The following is a 20,462-nucleotide window of genomic DNA, read 5'->3' as shown; positions in this document are numbered from 1 at the left end:
AACAAACATTCATGCAATTTTTGAAAAAAAGGGTTTGACTGAATTAAAGTGCTAAATAAAGGGAGTAGAAAATACTTAGTATACCTACATAAAATACAATTATCAGCTGAGAAGTCTTGTAATCTTATTGCACAACCAGAAAGTCGATTAGATGGGTTAGTATACAATGTATTCAGCAACCCGTAAATTAATCAAATGATTTATGATTCTTTAAACATATATGGCAGGTTGATTTTAAGCTAATGTTTGACGCTATCCTACTGTATAGCTAGATGTAGCATTAATGTTTTGTTAACTATTAGTTTTTTAGTTATAATGCGAAAAATTCTGTATTCTCTTTAGTTTAATGAGCTATTATGCAATAGATGCGAATGATAATAGCCATTGCATGATGTGACAAAGATGCTGTAAAAAACGGCAAAGCTCGAGACTGAAGGTTGTATCATATCGATTTGGTATCAGACGGTAAAGAAAAATACTGAATCATTATTGAAAACACAAATCTTTTATTTGCACAACCTCATTCCCCTGTTGTTGGAATCAATCTCTTTGTAATAAAGAACAATACCGCACAGTGGCTTAGTGGCAAGTCTGAAGGCTTATAACGCTAAAAACTTGGTTTCGATACCAGTGGTGGGCATGGCACACCTACCACATTGTTATAGCTTTGTTTTTAACAGAAAACAAACAAAAAATCATATGCATGACATCCTTGCGCTTTCATCACTTCACATGCCAAAATATTCCAATTACATGAAGGCAGTTTCCAAGAAACAGAGCTCTCATACGTCACATTCTTTCTACTTACTAAACATTACAAAAATGTTAAATCATTACTTACTAAATTTGGGAAACATTTCTAAAAAATGCTATATATATATATACATGTACCCTAAATTATAATAGAGTTGTAGTAATGATGCCGCATATGGAAACTAAATGGAAGTTGAGCCAACTTGAGTTGAGAAAATTTGGTTAGTTTTATATTTTTTTAGTTATTTAATATATTCACTTTCACATCTTTCTATTTTGATCGGTAGGCGTAGTATTCACGCTTTTGTTAAGCCTCCTTACTTTAGTTTCAACATGCATCTTAAAACAAAAGAAAAATCAAATATATGATGTTGAAATTACTTGTTTTTTTCAAGTTATTCTTCAGAAGATGACTTTGTGAAATTGCAATACTTTAAATATGGACAAAATCTCGCTACACCTTATTTACACATTAAATATGCGTTATCTCTCTGAGATGGTTTGATGCAATGGTTAATTTTTATAGAAACAATGTTTGTTTGTTTTGAATTTTGCGCAAACTCTTGGGGTACTCTTTTACCATTGAATAGTGAGATTGACCACCACAATATAACGCCCTCACGACTGAAAGGGCGAGCATATTTGGTGGGACGGGGATTCAGAAACAATGTACACTGTACTTGTTAAAAAGAATTAACATTGAATACATACCCCCCCCCCCCAGTGGCACAGCGGTCTGTCTGAGGACTTACAACGCTAGAATCCGGGTTTCGATACCCGTGGTGGGCAGATCACAGATAGTCCATTGTGTAGCTCTGTGCTTAATTACAAACAAACAATTGAATACATAATATACTCCGGGCAGTACCGATTTATTTATTTTATTCGGATATATTCTTCTTAACAAAATCAATACTGAAATATTTCCGTCACATTAAAAAAATGTAAAAAAAAATCGTTATTAGTTAGACTTTTAAGTTAACACAACAACATCACGTGATTGAATGGATTAAAAACTGAAAACCTGATACTTTTGTCCATTCAATACGGTGCTTTTAGAAAAAGCTACACAAAGGGCTATCTGTACTCTGTCCACCAGGGGTACCGAAACCAATGGGGGCTTTTAGAAGAAAAAAAAGAGTGTGTGAGGAAAGGACCACCGTGATTATTTGTTTTAGAACAAAGTCACATTGGGCTACCTGCTGGTCCATTGCGAGGATCGAACCCTGTATTTTAGCTTTGTAAATCAATAGATTTACCGTTGTCCTACTGGGGGACAAGAAAAACGAATTTGTGAGCATATAGTGCTATTATTTGAATTAAGATTTTTGAGTACAGACAAGAGGTTAGAAACTATTCTAAAAATTACGACTGCAGACTTTTTATTTACATTTAAACCACCGTTATGATTTAAAAAAACGATTGACTATTGTAGGAAATTGCTTCTGTTATTTATTTTTGTGGTGGACACGACGCAGGTAGTCCATTGCGCCGGATTTCTCTAATGAACCAGCATTCACAAAAACAGAAATCGGTGAACCAGAGAATACCACAATAGTTTGGGGTTTGCTAACTAAGGTGAAGTTAATATGTTTCATATTATGTTTGAGCATTCTTGTGAATCAGCGGCAAAATATCACTGTTAGGTCTGCTTCAGCACTTGTCCTAGAGGTGGCGCTAGTAGATGGTATACAAAATTTTTATCAAATAGTTCTACTTGATAAGTTTTTAATTAAAACAGCTATCTTGAAATATATATTTGTTTAATATCGGGATGTTATTAACTTACTATACTATACCGTTAGTCACATTTCATTAAATACGCTATGTTCAATTACCAGTTAACTTTCAAAATAGATAACATTATTATGTTATTTTTGCCTCTGGTGAAGGCATTTAAATATGTTTTAGTATTATCAAACACAATATTCTTACCATGACTTGGTAACAGCAATCACAATATGTTAGCAAACATTAGTAAAATCAGTCATGAATTCTTAATCGTGCATTGGTAATAGTAATAACAACATTTTACAATGATAAGACAACATAAGGTGCTATGTTTAAGCATATTTTAGCAACATCGGCCATTATATTTTAGCATCGATGGGTGATAACTCGCTATATTTTAACTTCTCTTTATTGCATGAGTTAGAACAGCTAACACCAGTCATTATGTTTTATATTTTTGTAAAATCGACTGCTTGTCCGATAGGTTCAATTTAAACTGTGTTGACAGCCAACATGATTGGATGGGGTCTACAAAAAGAATTACCTGCATTTAAGTAGTACGCGAATTTCCACAAAAGCACTGGAAAGAAAATTCCATTTATCAAGAGGAGAAAATGGAAAAAAAAAAGAAATAAATGGTACTCTGATCGTTATCATCAGCTCGTTATCAGCGACTGGTCGGATCCCATTTTTTAGTCTCAAAGATTAAAAGTTGAAGTAGCCTGATGAAAACTTTGTTCGATAGTTTAAAAATATTATATGCATTATAAAGTAGACTTTCTAAGGATTTAGGTACACGCACAAATTATGCTTATGAAATACTATATATATATATATATATATATCTTAAATTCTCCATAGATTACATATTGCTATCTTTTAGGAACTGTTCTAGAGGGGGGCTTTTTAACTCAGTCATCTAACAGTTAACAAAACTTTGTTCGATAGTTTTAAAATATTATATGCATTATAAAGTATATTTTCTAAGGATCTAGGTCCACGCACAAATTATGCTTATGAAATACTATATATATATCTTAAATTCTCCATAGCTTACATATTGCTATCTTTTAGGAACTGTTCTAGAGAGGGGCTTTTTAACTCAAGCATCTAACAGTTAACAAAACTTTGTTGCGATATTAACTTGCAATTAATACCTTATTTTTATCATGTTATTAAGGATGTAAAAACCCAGTTCTTTCCCACTGTCTTTATTTGTTTGTTTTAAGTGCGAAGTTCCACAATTGATAATTTGTGCTTTGCTCATCACAGGAATCGAATTCCGATATATAGGGTTATAAGCACTCAAGCTTAGCACTGAGCTATTAGGGAGCCTTTTCATTATGAGGGACGTTGGGTGTAAACACACTAAAAAAAGTTGAAATTGTAACGGTATTGAGAAATTACCGTGCAAGTACAATTAAATTCAACGGTAGTAGGCCTGCTGCCAGAGGTTTGAGGCCCATGATGTAAATTAGAAATATGGGGCCCTTTTAGCAACAAACTAACGGTAGTAATTTTGCATTATAAACGTCAAATCAAAACCAACAATCGAGTCACAAAAGATGTAAACGGGTCAAGATACTGATAAGGTTATGTATTTAAAAGGTTAATTAAAACCAAAATTACTTAATCTAGAGACCCGTATTTATTGTACTGTGAGAAGTATTTTACGAAATACGTCACATTAGTTCGAAGATTATCTTTTAAAATAGACAATATTATAATATTTGTCCCACCCTCACCCCAATTCAGACAAGTGCCCTGAGTAGTATTTTCGAATATTTCAATAAACACTATACATCAGTCGTAAATTGTTAACAATATTATACTAATAACAATTATATATTTATATTTAATTTTACTTAACACAGGTATAAATTTTACTTAACACAGGTATAAATTTTACTTTCCTGAAAGAACGTTGTGAAAACAACATGTAAAGTCCGTGACCTTAACTAACCTTTGACCATTTTTTATGTAGGTAGGTACGTAAATCGAATCAATATATGTCCTAACCCTGTCCGAATAAAACTAGTATCGGTACAAGAACTATGAGAATCAAAAACGGGCGTTACAAAAACGTATTGTTAACTCATATATTATGATTACAGATCAAAAGTACAATAGAATGTCTGATTACGCAACTGAGCTAAGTAATCTAAAAATTTAAGAGCACTCATCATTACACGGCTTTCTCTTCAACTACAGGTGAATATGGACCAATTTATTTTACTTTGATTTACATTACATTACAGACAATGTAATACTGTATTTCAACCTAGTTTTTACTAAAAAAGTATACTTTAAAAATATTTGAATGATATCTATAAATACGTATTTTCGATATATAACAACATTGCGTTAAAACAGCAGATTGCTAAATGCATCACCTCTAATGGGTTCAAATGAATTCCACACTGAGCTGAAACAACCATTCCAAGAACATCTAGCGTCGTATACGGTGAGTATTAATCATACTTTATACGATGTTCCATGCCTGGTGCTGCCTTGGAACTTCTTCCCCCATCTTTGATCGTGCTCAGTTTGATAGCCTTGATTGCGTACTTTTGTCCGACATAGTAATTTATACAGGAACAAATTACTGTAAATGACGACAAGGTCAATCTTAGCTCGTATAAGTAACATGATAAACTTTCCATAAAACCCTCCGTTATACGTGGATGTTGGCTTCCAAGACCAATGTTTAAGCAGACTAAAAGCACAAAATACCATCAAAGCTGCTTCAGAGGACTGAATAGATATATAGTCGAATAGGACTGCTGTTATTCTAATCTCTTCAACCATATTTTACGTGAAAACAGACACTGATTTCGAAGTGTGGCTGGAAGCTTGTGATCTTTCATCAACTTCTAATTCCTGTTTATTATCTATCTAACAGTATTGGTAAATAAGCCCAACATTATCGCAATGTTTACCTTATTCTTAGGTTGGAGGATTATCTTTCGTACTCATAGCCTTCACTTTCATGGCGAGGGAGTTTCTCCAAATTGGTTTGAGATGTGGTTTCATAGCGCATTGCTGTCCTGAACACTCTACTGTGCGAGTTTCACTGCTTCTTTAAATGTTAGGATGGGAGTAGGGCCTTTGAGGGATGACAAAGAAAGGCTCATTTCTGGTGATTAAGAGATGGGTGGGTTACTAAATTCTACATGTTCTTCAGTTTTTACTGAAAACATTTAAGCAATATCTCTCATCCTGAACAGTTGCTAGATGGAAACATGATCGAACAATATTAGTATAGCAATTATGAGGTTGTTAAGGGAAAAAAAAGACCTATTAATCTCGTATCAATGGTGGTAAAGGGTTTTGAAAATCTGAAAAAGAAGCTTTATAAATTAATTTAATAAACTCAATAATTTAGTTGGGTAGTCAACAAAGTTTCACCACGGGAAAATCTTGCCTTACTTTAATCTTTTGACGTTCTTTGAATAACTTGTTGTTTATGTTGATGGAAGTAACAGTACGAATTTAATATATCTGAATTTTTCTGACAAGGTTTCGTATAAAATGTTTGTAATAATTATCTAATTAGATGTAGGGGCAAGTTGGCTGATTGGATAGAAAAGTGGCTGGATGGAAGAGGGCTATTATAACTTGAGTACAGTTAAATTGTATTGTTGCGACAGCGAAACTCACGTGACGCTGCTGGGCATTGGTGCTGGTTTTCTCGAATGATCAGGGAAGTCTGAGTGTGTTCGAGATGCCCTCTTCGTTAGTATATAAGCCTGGCAGAGAAAGCCACCGGTGAGATAGATGAACGAAGAGAGAGCAGTAGTTACTTTGAGTTCCATGTATTTTATGATTCTTTTAGTTTCGAGCTAGTGAGCCGTAACGTGTGTTTTGCACTCGTCGATAGCGAAGTTATCGAGATTGTGAATCACTGTGATTTATAGCGTGTATTATAAAAGTTGTTAAGTTTAAAGTGACGAGAAACGTACTGATTGTGGAACTACTGTGTACTAAAAGTTTGTATCGAGGAAGAATAGACTGGTTTAATCAAGAAAGGACTTGTATCGCTGAAGATCCTCGGAAAGAATTTCTACGGGAAACAAACAAACATGCAGATACGTAACATTATTTTTAACCGCGGCATAGCGGCTCATAGAATGGCTCTGTAATATTTTATTTTCAAGTACAAACCTTACATTGATCCGTTACCTCTTGACCGATTTGAGATCAAATTACAGTTTTGGGCTCAGGAGGTCAAACGCTTTTGATTGATGTATTTAACCACACCCAAGATCTCATAGATTAATTTCTTTAACTCTGCCTAAAAGAATTTCAATTTGAGGGTAGGCTGGTAGAGATCCTAATGAGCATTAAAATCGAATTGTGTATTCTCGCGCCTCGCACTTGGTATTGCTGACGCACAAAAATATAGCTAAAATAATCGTCTCATAGATTAATTTACTCTAATCCTGCCTAAAAGAATTTTAAGTGCCGCGGCCATTGAATGTTCCATCTTGTTATTATTACTTTTAATACTACTTACTTTGATAATATGACTCTTTCTAACACGGGAATCCTGTACTCATCTTGTGGCTTGTTGAACCTCGTGTCTGAAATAAGTAAATCTTGACTTGGTTATAAATGCAAAAAAATATAGGAAACACATAGCGTATTGGTGTTGCTTATGATCTTGAAAAATGCTGATTTATGATCACTTTCACTGTTCAAGTTGATATACAAACGTTTCAGTACAAAATATACATAATTAGATGAATCTCTACCAAGCTTAACTACTGTCAGATTAGATGAAGCAATTAAATACAATCATAAGAATCTAATTGAAGCAGTATTATTTAAAAACAGAGTTTCATTACTGAAATGTGAATGTCTTTTATATGCTCCAACCTTGATTTCAAATAATCATTTTTACCATAAAGTTTTCAACTTGTAGTACATTTTATGTTACTAAAATACGTATAACTGAAACCTTCTAATTATGGAGATTAACAAAAATCATTTGATTACATTCTAAGTTATAAATAATACCGTTGTAATATCTAGAATTTCTCAAACCTTTCGTTTACGTTATTATTTTTCTTGAAAAAGATGTCTCTTTACTAAAAAAACAGGTGATGATATGTGAAACATTTAACGAAAAATTGAAAACGCCATAAAAATGTTCAATTGTACACAATCTCTATATACTATACAATATCAATCATAGTGTCCTCTCCGATTCCAATGGCTCAGGTTCTGCATTGTTCTTCATACCCCACTACTAACATCAGCTTTTCTAATTAAAACCTCCATCTCTAATCCATTTCCTAATGTCATCGAAACAAGTGAGCTTCTGCTTGCCTGTCGCTCTTATCGACTTTAACGAACAAAATCTCTGTCAATCTTCCCTAATTATATACCCAAAGCAGCGGATTTTCCCACATTCCCAACATTGTCTATTTTATTGTTTCTGCACGTTCCAATAATTCTACATCAGTTTTCCTTACTTCATCGTTCGTCTATACATCACATTTCAGATGGTTCCAACAATGCACGGTGTGATAAATAAAAAAAGATAAATTTTCACTTCTCATTTAGGTCAAATATCATTAAAAGGTTATTTCACATCGAATTCTTTTCCATTACGTACCTAATGTTAGTACTGTTGGTTCAGGATGAACTAGAAAACCGTTGTAATAATGAAGATCGAAGCGATGCTCTGCCCGGTGATCACGTGTTAGGTCTCTACGTGTGTGAAAGAGGACGCCGTACTTATTTTCTGTATGTGTGACCCATATTGGAAAAGTCGGCGTTTTCAAGCGACTTCCTAACTGCACAAACATTTCAACAATAGTATTAGTCATATAACAAAATGCGTCTATTAATCTTTTGCTTTGAAATTAATATTATCAGTAAATTCTGTCTAATGCAAGCTACATACATATATCACAGCTAAATCATTATTTCCGTAATTAATGTAGTTAATTTAATATTCGGATCTAACTAGAAGTATGCAATATCATAAAGAAAAATACTTATGATAATTATAGAATACGTTTACTTATCATTTGGGTACCTTCGTCATTTGTGATATTTTCGACTGCAGTCACAAAAATATTTTACGATGTTTAGCTAGCTTAAGAGATATAGATTACCCTAAATCCATATACTAAACTAACAATGCAAAATAGTTCTCATAATAAAAACTACATAATACACAAATAGAAACTAACAAAACTAATATATTATATTTATCAAACATTTTAGCCAATACCGTCATTGAAACTGTGATTATGAAACAAGAGAATATAACTTACTTACAAGACACAGAAAAGCTATTTGTTTGTTTTAGATCACTGATTCTCTGTCCCAGAGAGACTTGGCACCAGTATACGCAAAACTTTATATAAACCTCTTTAATAACATCTAGTGACCAATGAAACCGTAAAAGTTAGATGAAATGCATGAATTAAACCGTAAAGTTAGACGAAATGTATGAATTAAACCGTAAAAGTTAGACAAAATGTATGAATTAAACCATAAAAGTAAGATGAAATGTATGAATTAAACCGTAAAAGTTAGACGAAATGTATGAATTAAACCGTAAAAGTAAGATGAAATGTATGAATTAAACCGTAAAAGTTAGACGAAATGTATGAATTAAACCGTAAAAGTTAGATGAAATGTAAGAATTAAACCGTAAAAGTTAGACGAAATGTATGAATTAAACCGTAAAGTTAGACGAAATGTATGAATCAAACCGTAAAAGTTAGCCAAAATGTATGAATTAAACCATAAAAGTAAGATGAAATGTATGAATTAAACCGTAAAAGTTAGATGAAATGTATATGTGATAGTAAGACATACAGGATTTTGTATTTGTATTTTGTATGTATGGGAAAGACACTAAGGTTATTTGTTGCCGTTCCTAATTTTGAGTTACTTATCAGAAGAAAGTCAGCTATTCAACGGCACCCTTCTGCACCATCAACGCTATGGAATTGGATGACACACTTATAATGCACTCATGGATTAAAAGTTCAGGGACTATTTTGTGGTATCGCAGGGATTCGAGATAAAACTAAAGGTGTAACCACACCAAAATTATTGATCGTCACTTTAAAAAATAATTAAAAACTAATTTGTCACGTGATAGCTTTGATAAGGTCATGATATTCCGGAAAATTATTAATACCGCAATCGGTAGCAATAAAGTTGTTGAATTTACCGCAAAATAAGTACGTTTATTAGCTTTATTCGCAAAATCTTGTAATGTTAAACAAATGCTATTGTATCTAATAAGCCGTAAATAATAAATTTGTGGTACGATTTATTTGGAATTTTGTATTTGAATTAATGATACTTACATAAGTTCTGGTAAATAAATATGTTTGACGATGTTGAAAAAACCTTTATAACTCGATAAAAGAATGTGGATGTGTTTAACTGAGCATCTAATGTGCGCAGGTTTGTTATAGTCGTTCTTACTAAGATTTTTTGTGAATAAAAATACAACTTCGAATGAATATATGCAACTTGGAGATTGAGATACGCATTCGATAAATAAGATGTAATGTTGATAACATACTGTTATGCATTCTTCTTTGCTTTCAATCATACATTCTTATAATTAACGCCTACAGGTATTCCCTATATTTAGTCTTCCGGTGAGTCAGTAGTAACTTTTGCAGATTTACAACGATAAAATCTGGGATTCGATTTGCCGCAGTAGCACAAAGTGAAGCTTTGCCGCCTCTCCTCTCCTCCACCCCTCTGTATTTGCTGACATACTGAATGAATTGTACAAATATGTTGTCAAGTAAAAATGTGTACAACTTATAAGAATTCGTTTATTGTAAAGCAATGATAACTTTTATAAGTATCGTTATTGTAGAAATCATCTGTTTTTACTAACAGAGCAGTGAGTCTGAGGGCTTATAACTCAGAATTCAATAGTCATGGTACGTACAGAATTGTGTAGATGTGTGCTCAACAACAAGGAAAAAATGAAAATCGAAACTAACAAAAGGCATTAATTTACCAGAATGTTTAAAAGGTCTTGAAACTGCCGATGAAAGACTTCTTAATTCTAACAAGAGTAGAGATTACTGAAACTAAATTTTCAATCGTTTGTGCCTCAAAGTATTTAATTTTCTCTTTAAATTCAATGCAAGTAGCAATGATAATAAATGGATTACTACCGGCTCTTTTTGATAATATTACACTATTTGTTTAAAAGCCCTTTTATGTACTTCAGATTTTTTTTGACTAGAGTTGATAAGTGCTTAGTCATAACATTGTTAGCATCGACATAAATCTGTGTTTTATGGTGGCTCATGTAACTTCAGATCAAGAATAATTTAGATCTTATAAGAATTAAGTGGAGATCAAAGTCTAATAAAACTGTGTTTCTGTATGTTACTTTCTTCACATAAAGATTTACATTTTTGTGTATTGAACCTAACTCTTTATATAAACTTTTAATAAATATATATATTTTTCATTTTTTACAAATGAAATCCAATCTGTTGGATGTTTTATGGCGGGACTGATGACGTATCTGCTGTGTAAGGAATCTACACGCTCCATGTCGTGGTTTGTTTCAGTTCCTAATCCATTTATTCTTCAATAGTGAATCTCTTTATATTTAATTGTTTATGGTTATTTCTTCAGTTCTGTTACCCATTTTATCAATAAGTTAAGACTACTTTTTTATATTTCAGAATTTTTACGCAAAGCTACACAAATTATAGCCGTCCTTAGATTTAAAATGATAAATTAGAGGGAACACAACTAGTCAACAAATCCATCACCATCTCTTGTCTAACCGAACAGTGGGGTTTTTCAGTCACTCTTATAGCATATCCATTGCCTCAAAATGCAGAGTACATTTTTTCGGCAATCGACCCCAAACTATGAACTCTATTATTCATATTCCGAGCCTGATAAACATTTAATCATGGCCAGCCTCAGGTTTACGTTTAATTTCTCTTTCTTACACCCATTTATGTAAAACTTTATTGAGTGGGCTACTATTTTTTTTCCTATTTTGTGCAAATCCATTTAACCTTAGTAGATCCTCGATATTTTGGACTTCTTTTAATTAAGAGCTGTAAATTATTATTAGCTATGACATCAAGATCAACGACAAGTATATGACTGGTGAGAGATTAAAATCTTAAAGAAAGTCGATGACTACCAGAAATTACCAACTGGGTTCGAACTACGGCAGTCAGAAGTTCATCTGAAATTTTCTGTTTCTTTATTACGTACTGGCGAAAGTACCCGGCTTCGCTCGGGTTAATAAGATGCGCACTCCATGCGCGCATGGACGTGGATAAGATAAGTAATGATAATACCCAGGAGCACACCCTCTGGGTCCTCTTGGTATGAATGCAAAATTCCAAGTTTCTAGGTTTTTACTTATTAGAGCTATGACAGTTACACACACACACAAACATGCACGTGCATGCGCGATGGCAATTAGACAAGTAATAATACAGGTGCACACACTCAGATTCCACTTAGCATGCGTGCAAAATTTTAGGTTTCTAGGCGTTTTCCTCTTGGAGCTATGGTGGTCACGTGCGTGTCTGTCTGTCTGTGATTTGTATTTGTAATATAAGGAACCACTTCATTTCTATGTGGCTTTTCGCTAGCTTTCCTCGTTAAAAAGACGCGCATTCGCGCATGGGCGTGGAAAAGATAAGTAATAATACCCAGGTGCACACCATCAGTGTTCACTTAGTATGTGTACAAAATTGCAGGTTTCTAGGTCCTTTCCTCTTGGAACTATGGCGGTCACACACAGAGAGACACGCCCTTTTGTTATTATAGATAAACCCGACAAGTTTCGGTATTGAACGAAACGCCTTCAAGGCTGGGACATGAAGCAAACCAAACTTGAACTTAACATGCTATTTTCACACGCCTTCGATATAGAAACTGTAATAGACATTTTAAAACAAAATTAAAAACAAAGAGCATCTTCAAACTGGCGTGATGACTATCAAGAAGTAATATCAGGCCTAATGGTCTTCATTGTCGCTAGTTTCATCGACATTGATTAAGATGCTAGCCAAACTTTGATGAAGAGGATAGCATTTATTATTTGCACTGCTTTACCAAATGTTATCCCAACGCTTTAAATATCAGAATAACCTCCACCCTCTTTTGCTCATGAAAAACTAATTTTCTGCCAGATTTGTCATCAAGATACCTGCCATCATCATTGAAAATTGAGGAAACTATAATATCTCTCCTTTAGTATCAGAACGCAGTAAGTCATTGGGAATTATTTATAGCAATTGTCTATTTAAAACCAGAACAGATTTTATCTCAATTCCATGAGTATCAAACCAGTATTAATTTAAAAACGCTTAATGTCCATCTTTCAACGTAAGCACATATTTAATTAAACAGTACACCTTTATTTCGGACATAAATATCAGGCCTTTACATATAGTATTTAGCACTACAATAACATTTTTCAACTAAACGTTGTTTGCAACCCCCTTCAACACAGAGATAATTTTTCTCAACTTTACCGTGCTCTTTACCTTTAAACTTATCAGGCACTAAGCCATTAGCTCTTGTTTATAAATCCAAGAATATTAGTTATAGTTGTTTCAATAAGTTAGTTTTTCTATCTCAGATATACCCGGGAGATAGTAGTCGTAAGGCTCAGGTTTGCGATGCTAGCTGAGGGTAATAATAATAAATAATAACAAATACTAGCAGAAACGTCGCACTGTTGGCAGCTGTTTGTTTAATCGTAATATCATAACAAATACTAGCAGAAACGTCGCACTGTTGGCAGCTGTTTGTTTAATCGTAATATCATGCCTGATTGAAACAAATTTAGAAAGAGTGAACATTTTCTAAAGAAGGATTTTTTTTTCTGAGAAGTACTTACTGCAGGAGAAAAGTGTTCGGATTGTTTTCTTTAGTCATACGCATCAAAATGATTCAATGTACAGAGATCAAAATGTTCACAAATTTTACTTATATAAACTGTAACGTTTTTATATATTTAAAAGTAATAACGTTTATTGAAAAACTAATAATTTTTAAGAACCTCTAGTTTCTCGGTACTCCATTTAAAAATTGCATCGATAAAGATATAATCAAACCCTCACGTACAGTCCTAGTGAAAGTAGTGTTCTTTTTGTAAGGAGAGTACTTTTATATAAAATTGTGTTATATTATAAAGAAACGGTTGTTGTACATAACACAGTTACTTTTCTAATTGTCTGAATCTTGGATAACCAAAGTGGGAAATTGTTTATGGATTGTTGTTTGTGGTGCCATTCAATAGATGGCGCAGGAGTTTTGGTTACATACATAAATACTGACATACACTCTACGTTCATTATAGTAAGATATGAGACCATGCTTTCTCGATTACTTCACTGTTTAGCATATGAACGCTAAACCTGCATGCTCAGAAAAATTTATCCACTAATAATCCTCCGACTTTACTTTTCTCGTTCAAAACAAACTCCAAATTACTTTAGTATTAACAAGTATTGCCCCCCCCCACAGTGGCACAGCGGTATGTCTGCGTACTTACAACGCTAGAATCCGGATTTCGATACCCGTGATGGGCAGAGCACAGATAGTCCATTAGGTAGCTTTGTGCTTAATTACAAACAACGATAACAAGTATTTCTAACACCCTTTGCCATCACAACTATTATACTAATCATTTTGACACTGACACGGTAAAGAATTGAACGTAACTTAACATTTGATAAACACATCTTGTTACCTGTTTTGAGTTTTCATCATTTCGGTTCCATACAAGAAAACCAACGTCGCTTCTGGACATTAGACCCACGTGTTCTTTAATCTAATATCAAAAATTACATGTGGTTTCCCATTTAAAAACACAATCAGGTGTATAGTAATTTAACCATTTATTGTTTCGTTCGAATAATGTTAGGCAACTACGTCGAATAAAAGGTTGGGATATATTGGAGCTAGCAATAGGAAATGCAAATGATTCAGTAAAACTGTGAATAAAAATTAAGTATTATTTTATTAGTCATAACTGTTTATCTTATCCTTAACCTTTACAATAATACACAGTAAAAAAATAACATTTAATGCTAAAGAAGGGGGTTCCAAATACCATAAAGCTGAATTGTTCCCAGTTACACTTTCTTTTCCTTTTATTGTATATCTTCTGAAATGTGCACATATATATATATATATAATGATAACAATAATAGAACAATCATAACTTTTAATAATATTGTACAAGAACACTTAGATAAAAACTTTCCACACTTTTTAACAACTGCTTGGGTTTCCAAACTACCTTTGTATTTAGTAAGCTAACCACCAAATAATTTTCATTGAGTAAATAAAATTTATATTATCAAATCAATATATTAAATATTGTATAAGTGTCTGTACCGTATTTTCCTCGTCTAAGGTACGTATCACACCATTATGGAGGTAAGGTGTAGCCTTTCCTGTGAGTAGCAATGTGATGATAGCTTGAGTAGCCTCACATACAGGGGTCAGGAGTTCGGTGTACTCTCCATTCAAATCTTCCTGTACCCTGTGTCGGTCACTACGTTAGAATTGTTCTACAAAGTGTACATAACTATATATATATGATGTAAAAACAGCTTCAAAAGTCCCTTTAACAAAGAAACAATTTTACGATATCTCTGAGTTAATCTACTACAGTGAATATGCAAGAAGATTATGCTTAAATATATCAAGATGTATAATGTATTTTATAGATTCTAAGCGTACTTCCGTTATTCTAAGAAATTTAGGTAAATTTTTTCTAATACTGAATGAAATTTTTGCGCAATTATTTATGAAAATTTACCGCTGATATTTAATGTAAGTTCCAACTTTCCTGTTAATTTATCACGTATATTTTATGTTCCTACCAGTATTATGTGTAAACTTTACTTTTCGTTAATATTAAATGTAAAATATGACTTTTACTTTTATGCCTCCCAGTGGCTTAGCGGTAAGTCTGTGGACTCTCATCGCTAGAACCTGAGTTTCGATATTCGTGATGGGCACAGCTCAGATAGTCCCTTCTGTAGCTTTGTGCTTAACAAGAACTAAACCAAAATTCACGCTTGTATTTGTATAAACTTTTGTTTGTTTGTAATTAAGCACAAAGCTATACAAAGGGCTATCTATGCTTTGCCCACCACGTGTATCGAAACCCGGCTTCTAGCGTTGTAAGTCCGCGGACTTGTACTTATTGTAAACTACACATTCTCAGGTATTTTGTATAAAGTCTACTTTTTCTTTTATAATTCATGCAAATTTTACTTTCTTGATAATATTTCGTGTAAATAGCCTGTATGCTGCTTTTCTGCTAATAATGAACGTAAACTCGACTCTTTCATTAGTAATACCTCCCGACAAAATATAATGTCCTCCAGGTGGATCAACTTAAGGGATTATAAGGCTAAAATTCAGGGTATGCTCCCTGAGATGGACACATTGCAGATATCCCATTGTGCAGCTTAGCGCTTAAATAAGTAATATTAGTGTAATTTTACTGTCCGCTAACACTTAATTTAGTGAAAGCTTTGTTTTTTAATTGCATTCAGCAAATCAGTAGTAAAATGTAATTTCAGCTAGTAATTATATACATTTTTAAGAACAACAACAACATATGCGTTATTTCATTCCAATCCCGAGGGGAGGGGACCGGCGGGCCGGTAGAGGGTTACGCTCTCTCGTCAGCCAAGCAACGAAAAAAGAAAGATGGTAAAGAGGAATAATAGAAGGGTAAGGGAGGAAGTCAGCACAGGAGGCGGAAAATGTGGAAACACGGTATGCGCAAATGGAGGAGACAATCGGGAGAAATATGAGCGAACACTGATCAGTCTATATCACGTAATGGAGATAGTGTAGGAACTGACAATGGGTATTACAAGTATTAGGAATCGGGATTGATAAATGGGGGAAGATGGGAAATCGGCATCTCGACGTGGTTGGGATTGTCAGCTGGGAGAGACATGACATAGAGCTTCAGTAGGTGATCAGCTGGTGCCCAAATGCATCTTGGAGTGTGTACAGTGGTGGCAAGAACATCGGAGAAGATGAGATTGTGGTCACGAAAACATGTATTTACATAGCGAGTGCGAAGCTGTCGAAGGTGTACCAGAATATGAGGAAAGTTGATACGGTGATAAAGGTCGGAAGTGGGACTAGGAAGTCTAACACAAAAAGCAAGCCGGGGGGCATAGCGTTCCAAAATCTGGATACCATAGTAGAAGGCCAGAGAAGCAGATACCCAGGCTGTATGTTAAGCAGGGTCTGATAAATGTCTTGTATGTGTGTATAGTATATAGGGAATAGGAAAGTTTAACATATGCAGTTTGTGGAGTAAACCTTGATGCCAAACTGAGTCAACAGCACGCCGGAAATCAAATATGAGCATGCAGGAGGGTCTTCGAGTGTTGAAATGATTGGAAAGTGAGTCAGACAATTTGAGAAGTTGATCCAAAGTAGAAAGTCGTGGTCGAAATCCCGCCTGCAGGTTGTGAGCAGTAATGAGTTGATAAAGACGTGTAACAAGGATGCGTTCAAAGGTTTTAGTGAAAACACTAGTGAGGCAGATAGGACGATAAGAATTAACATCAGAGACAGGTTTAACCGGTTTCAGAAAAGCAGAATAGTGGAGAATTTCCGGGAACCAGGAAAAAATCCTGAGGAAAGAAGAAAGGTGTAGAACAATGCAAGAAGTCGAAGGAATTGCATAGGGGCATAACGAACTTGGCAGTAAGTGATGCCATCAGGACCAGGGGCTGAGTTACAACTGTTCTTCATCACCCGCTAGATATCAGCTGCAGTAATGGGAGCAGGTAAGAAATCATCGTCAACAACATGGGAAGAACTAGGAGTAAGGTCAACGAGGGAGGCAACGGTTGAGTTCACGATGGTTGTAGTGTTACTGTAGTCAAGAATATGACGTTCCGCTACCTGAAAGTTCTGTTCATGAAAAGCAGCAAAATAGCAGAACGAAAATTTAAGTTAGTCCGACGGGAAGCACGAGGAGTGGACAAAGTCTGCGAACGGACACAAAGTTCTATAGGGAGATGATCACTACCAACCGGAGGACACATGTGTAGAGTGATAAGAGGAACCAGGTTGGAATAAACAAAGACAATATCAGATGACGAATGAGAAATCGGACGACTAGGGGCTGGCAGCAAAGAACCAGAAAGGGAGCATAAGGACGACTGAAAATGGGCAAGTTCGGCAGAGGTCTTACTGTGGTAGTTGACATCACGAGAAGAATGTAGCTGGGGACGAATGTAGATTGTTGCAATAGTGATGATACGAGATGGTAAGTAAACAGTGACTATCAAATGCTCAGGGTAAGTGGACTGCGAAAGGGAATGTAGGCGCACGGGAAGGCGAGTTCGAGTAGCAATTGCCACACCCCCTCGGGCTAGACCCATAGGATGATCATATCGATGAAGAGCGTTCTCTGACAAGGGAATTCTTTGAGTGGGTTTCAGAAAAGTTTCGTTAAGGAGAACACAATCATAGGAGCCTCTATCCCACAAGATCTCCAGAAGAGGGAGGTTATGGAGAAGTGAGCGAATATTTACAAATAAATACTTCAACATGTAGTCTCTGCTGGATCCCATAGACGACGAAATAGAAAGTGTGAGTTAAGTCCAGAATAAGTGGTCTGCATGTGAAAGCAAAAAACGGTCTTGGCAGCATGTATAATATTATCTAGAACGAACGTACGTTAGAAGGGGAGGACATTCTGTCAATGTGATAAAATGGATGATATCTTCCGTGGTAGGAGACATAGCGACAGAGTTAGCTGGAAGGGTAATGGCATCGGTGGTACCCACTGGAGCAAAAGAAGCAGGATCGTCATTCTTGGGGGTGGCTTACCCTGACACTTAGAGGAGTATGTTGGATGATCAAGATGACAAGTGTTGCAGAGGGGTGTTGCTTAAGCGAGAGCATTGGCGAAGGAGATAAGGTCCCCGACAATGAGAACAAACTGGTTGGTTAGAGCATTTAGCAGTGGTATGCGAGTTGTATAATAGGCACCTCTCACAGCGCAGAGCCTCGGGGGCCGGGGAATGGAAAGCTTCAACCCGATAGCTCATTAGACATGAGATGATCTACGGGGTCACTATTCTCAGCCAATACACAAATCATGAAGGTAGGACCAGAATTAATTTGAATGCGAATGGCATGCGTGACTGATATATTTTCAAGAGGAAGTTGGAGAGGATCGCTTTTTCAGTGATGACAGGATCAACACCAAGGATGACATAAGAGAAAAGAGGTGTACGACGAAGAGGAGGTAGTTGATTTAGAGCAGGGGAGCGAAGTTGAGTGAACATGGGAGATTGATCTAGATTAAGCAAGCCCATTTTGTTACGCAGAATATTACACAATTGAGGGTTACCAGTTTTCACAATTATGCCATTTCTCGTTGGAATTAGTTGATGACGTTTTTAAGATCTAGTTAATCTTACTTGACATTTGGAGACATAAAACGTACGTAGGGCGAAAAATTTTGAAAGACATCGGAAAAAAAACACTTCACTCAAACATTAGTTCAGGTCGTATTCAAGCTTTAATCTATTTTTTACGTAACGTTACTTCTTATGAATAAAATATATTGAATTTTATTTTTTTATGCAAGTTGAGTTATTAACTTGCTTTGTGTAATTATTATTTTATTAGATTTAGCTGTTACTGGAATGATGCAAATATTTCCGACAATTTTAAAGAATATTTTTCAGTGTACAATAGATGGCGCGACCATAGAATAATTGTACGTTCAAATAAGTTACTGAATATTTCAACAAAAACAAGCAGTCACTTATGTATTTAACATTACCTGGTGATACCGCGAGATAGGATTATACTGTATATGAGCAACATCACTCCACTTCCTGTTCCGTGCTGGAACTGAAGAAAAAAAGATAGTAATGCAAAACACAAAATTGATAACTAGCAATAAAATTCAGATTTTTTACTTAAATGCGTTAGGTATTCATTTAGGTGTACTAGAATGACGTATTTTCACTTAAAATCTCAAGCACCATTATTTTACTCTTGTGCTGTAACTCTTCGTGTAAGGATGTTTATAAAATAGTTACATTGGTGAACAAGATTTTATATTACACGAGAACAAATCTTATACCGAATTACATCTATTAGGTCGTCAAGAAATTAATGTCGCTATTTTTAGATGAAAAAACCCGAACAACTTATATATCAAAGCAAAATATTTATTAAATGAAATAGTCTCCATTCTTATCGATGATGCTTTTCCATCTTACATTCAGGTTATTAATACCCTGATCAAAGAAATCACTTGACTTTGAAGCAAAAAACATGTCGATGTCCTCTTTAACACCTTCCACACTTGCATACGTTTTCCCATTAAGATAGTGTTGTAGAGAACGAAACGGATGGTAATCTGATGGTGCCATATCTGGAGAACACGGTGGGTTGTTTGTGGAGAACTTCCCAACCCAACTCCATAATCTTTTGTTGAGTCAAATGTGCCACATATGGACGAGCATTGTCGTGGAGAAGAACACCTTTCCGATTGACGAGTGAAGGACGTTTCTGCTAAATGGCTTTATTTAAACGTTCCAGTAGCTGACTATAGATCTCTGCATTGACAGTTCACTGTGGATTGAGGAGTTTGAAATGAATTACTCCTTTGATGTCCTATCAAATGCAAAGCATCAATTTCTGCAAATGGAGTCCAGGTTTTGGGGTCGGAAGTGGTTTTTGTCTAGGACTGAGCCATTGTTTTTGACGTTTAATATTTGCATAGAGAATCCATTTTTCATCACCGGCGACAATTCTTTCAAAAAATGGTTCACGCGCATTACGCGCCAGTAGAGACGAAGCAACGTTCACACGTTGGAAACGATGATCAACGGAGAGTTCGTGAGACACCAAAAACACCTTCTTTAAGGAGTTTTCCCATATCCTTAGATGTTTACGTATTGTTTCATAAGAGA

General features: G+C 34.9%; 1 protein-coding gene across 1 annotated transcript in view; it reads right to left on the bottom strand.

Moving 5' to 3' along the window:
- The window catches only part of LOC111085553 (inactive ubiquitin carboxyl-terminal hydrolase MINDY-4B-like), a 98,580-nt gene that overhangs the window by 5,555 nt on the left and 72,563 nt on the right, over nt 1-20,462 (bottom strand). Inside the window, exons 8-12 of the mRNA XM_022384659.1 lie at nt 19,322-19,392; nt 14,875-15,034; nt 14,225-14,305; nt 8,105-8,285; nt 7,001-7,067 (exon numbers count right to left, since the gene is read on the bottom strand). Of these exons, the coding sequence (XP_022240367.1) occupies nt 7,001-7,067; nt 8,105-8,285; nt 14,225-14,305; nt 14,875-15,034; nt 19,322-19,392 (560 nt within the window). The remainder of the gene's footprint in view (nt 1-7,000; nt 7,068-8,104; nt 8,286-14,224; nt 14,306-14,874; nt 15,035-19,321; nt 19,393-20,462) is intronic.

This window comes from Limulus polyphemus, unplaced genomic scaffold (assembly GCF_000517525.1).
Source record: "Limulus polyphemus unplaced genomic scaffold, Limulus_polyphemus-2.1.2 Scaffold21, whole genome shotgun sequence".
In the NCBI taxonomy this organism is placed as follows: Eukaryota; Metazoa; Arthropoda; class Merostomata; order Xiphosura; family Limulidae; genus Limulus; species Limulus polyphemus.
This window is presented reverse-complemented; position numbering and strand designations above follow the sequence as displayed.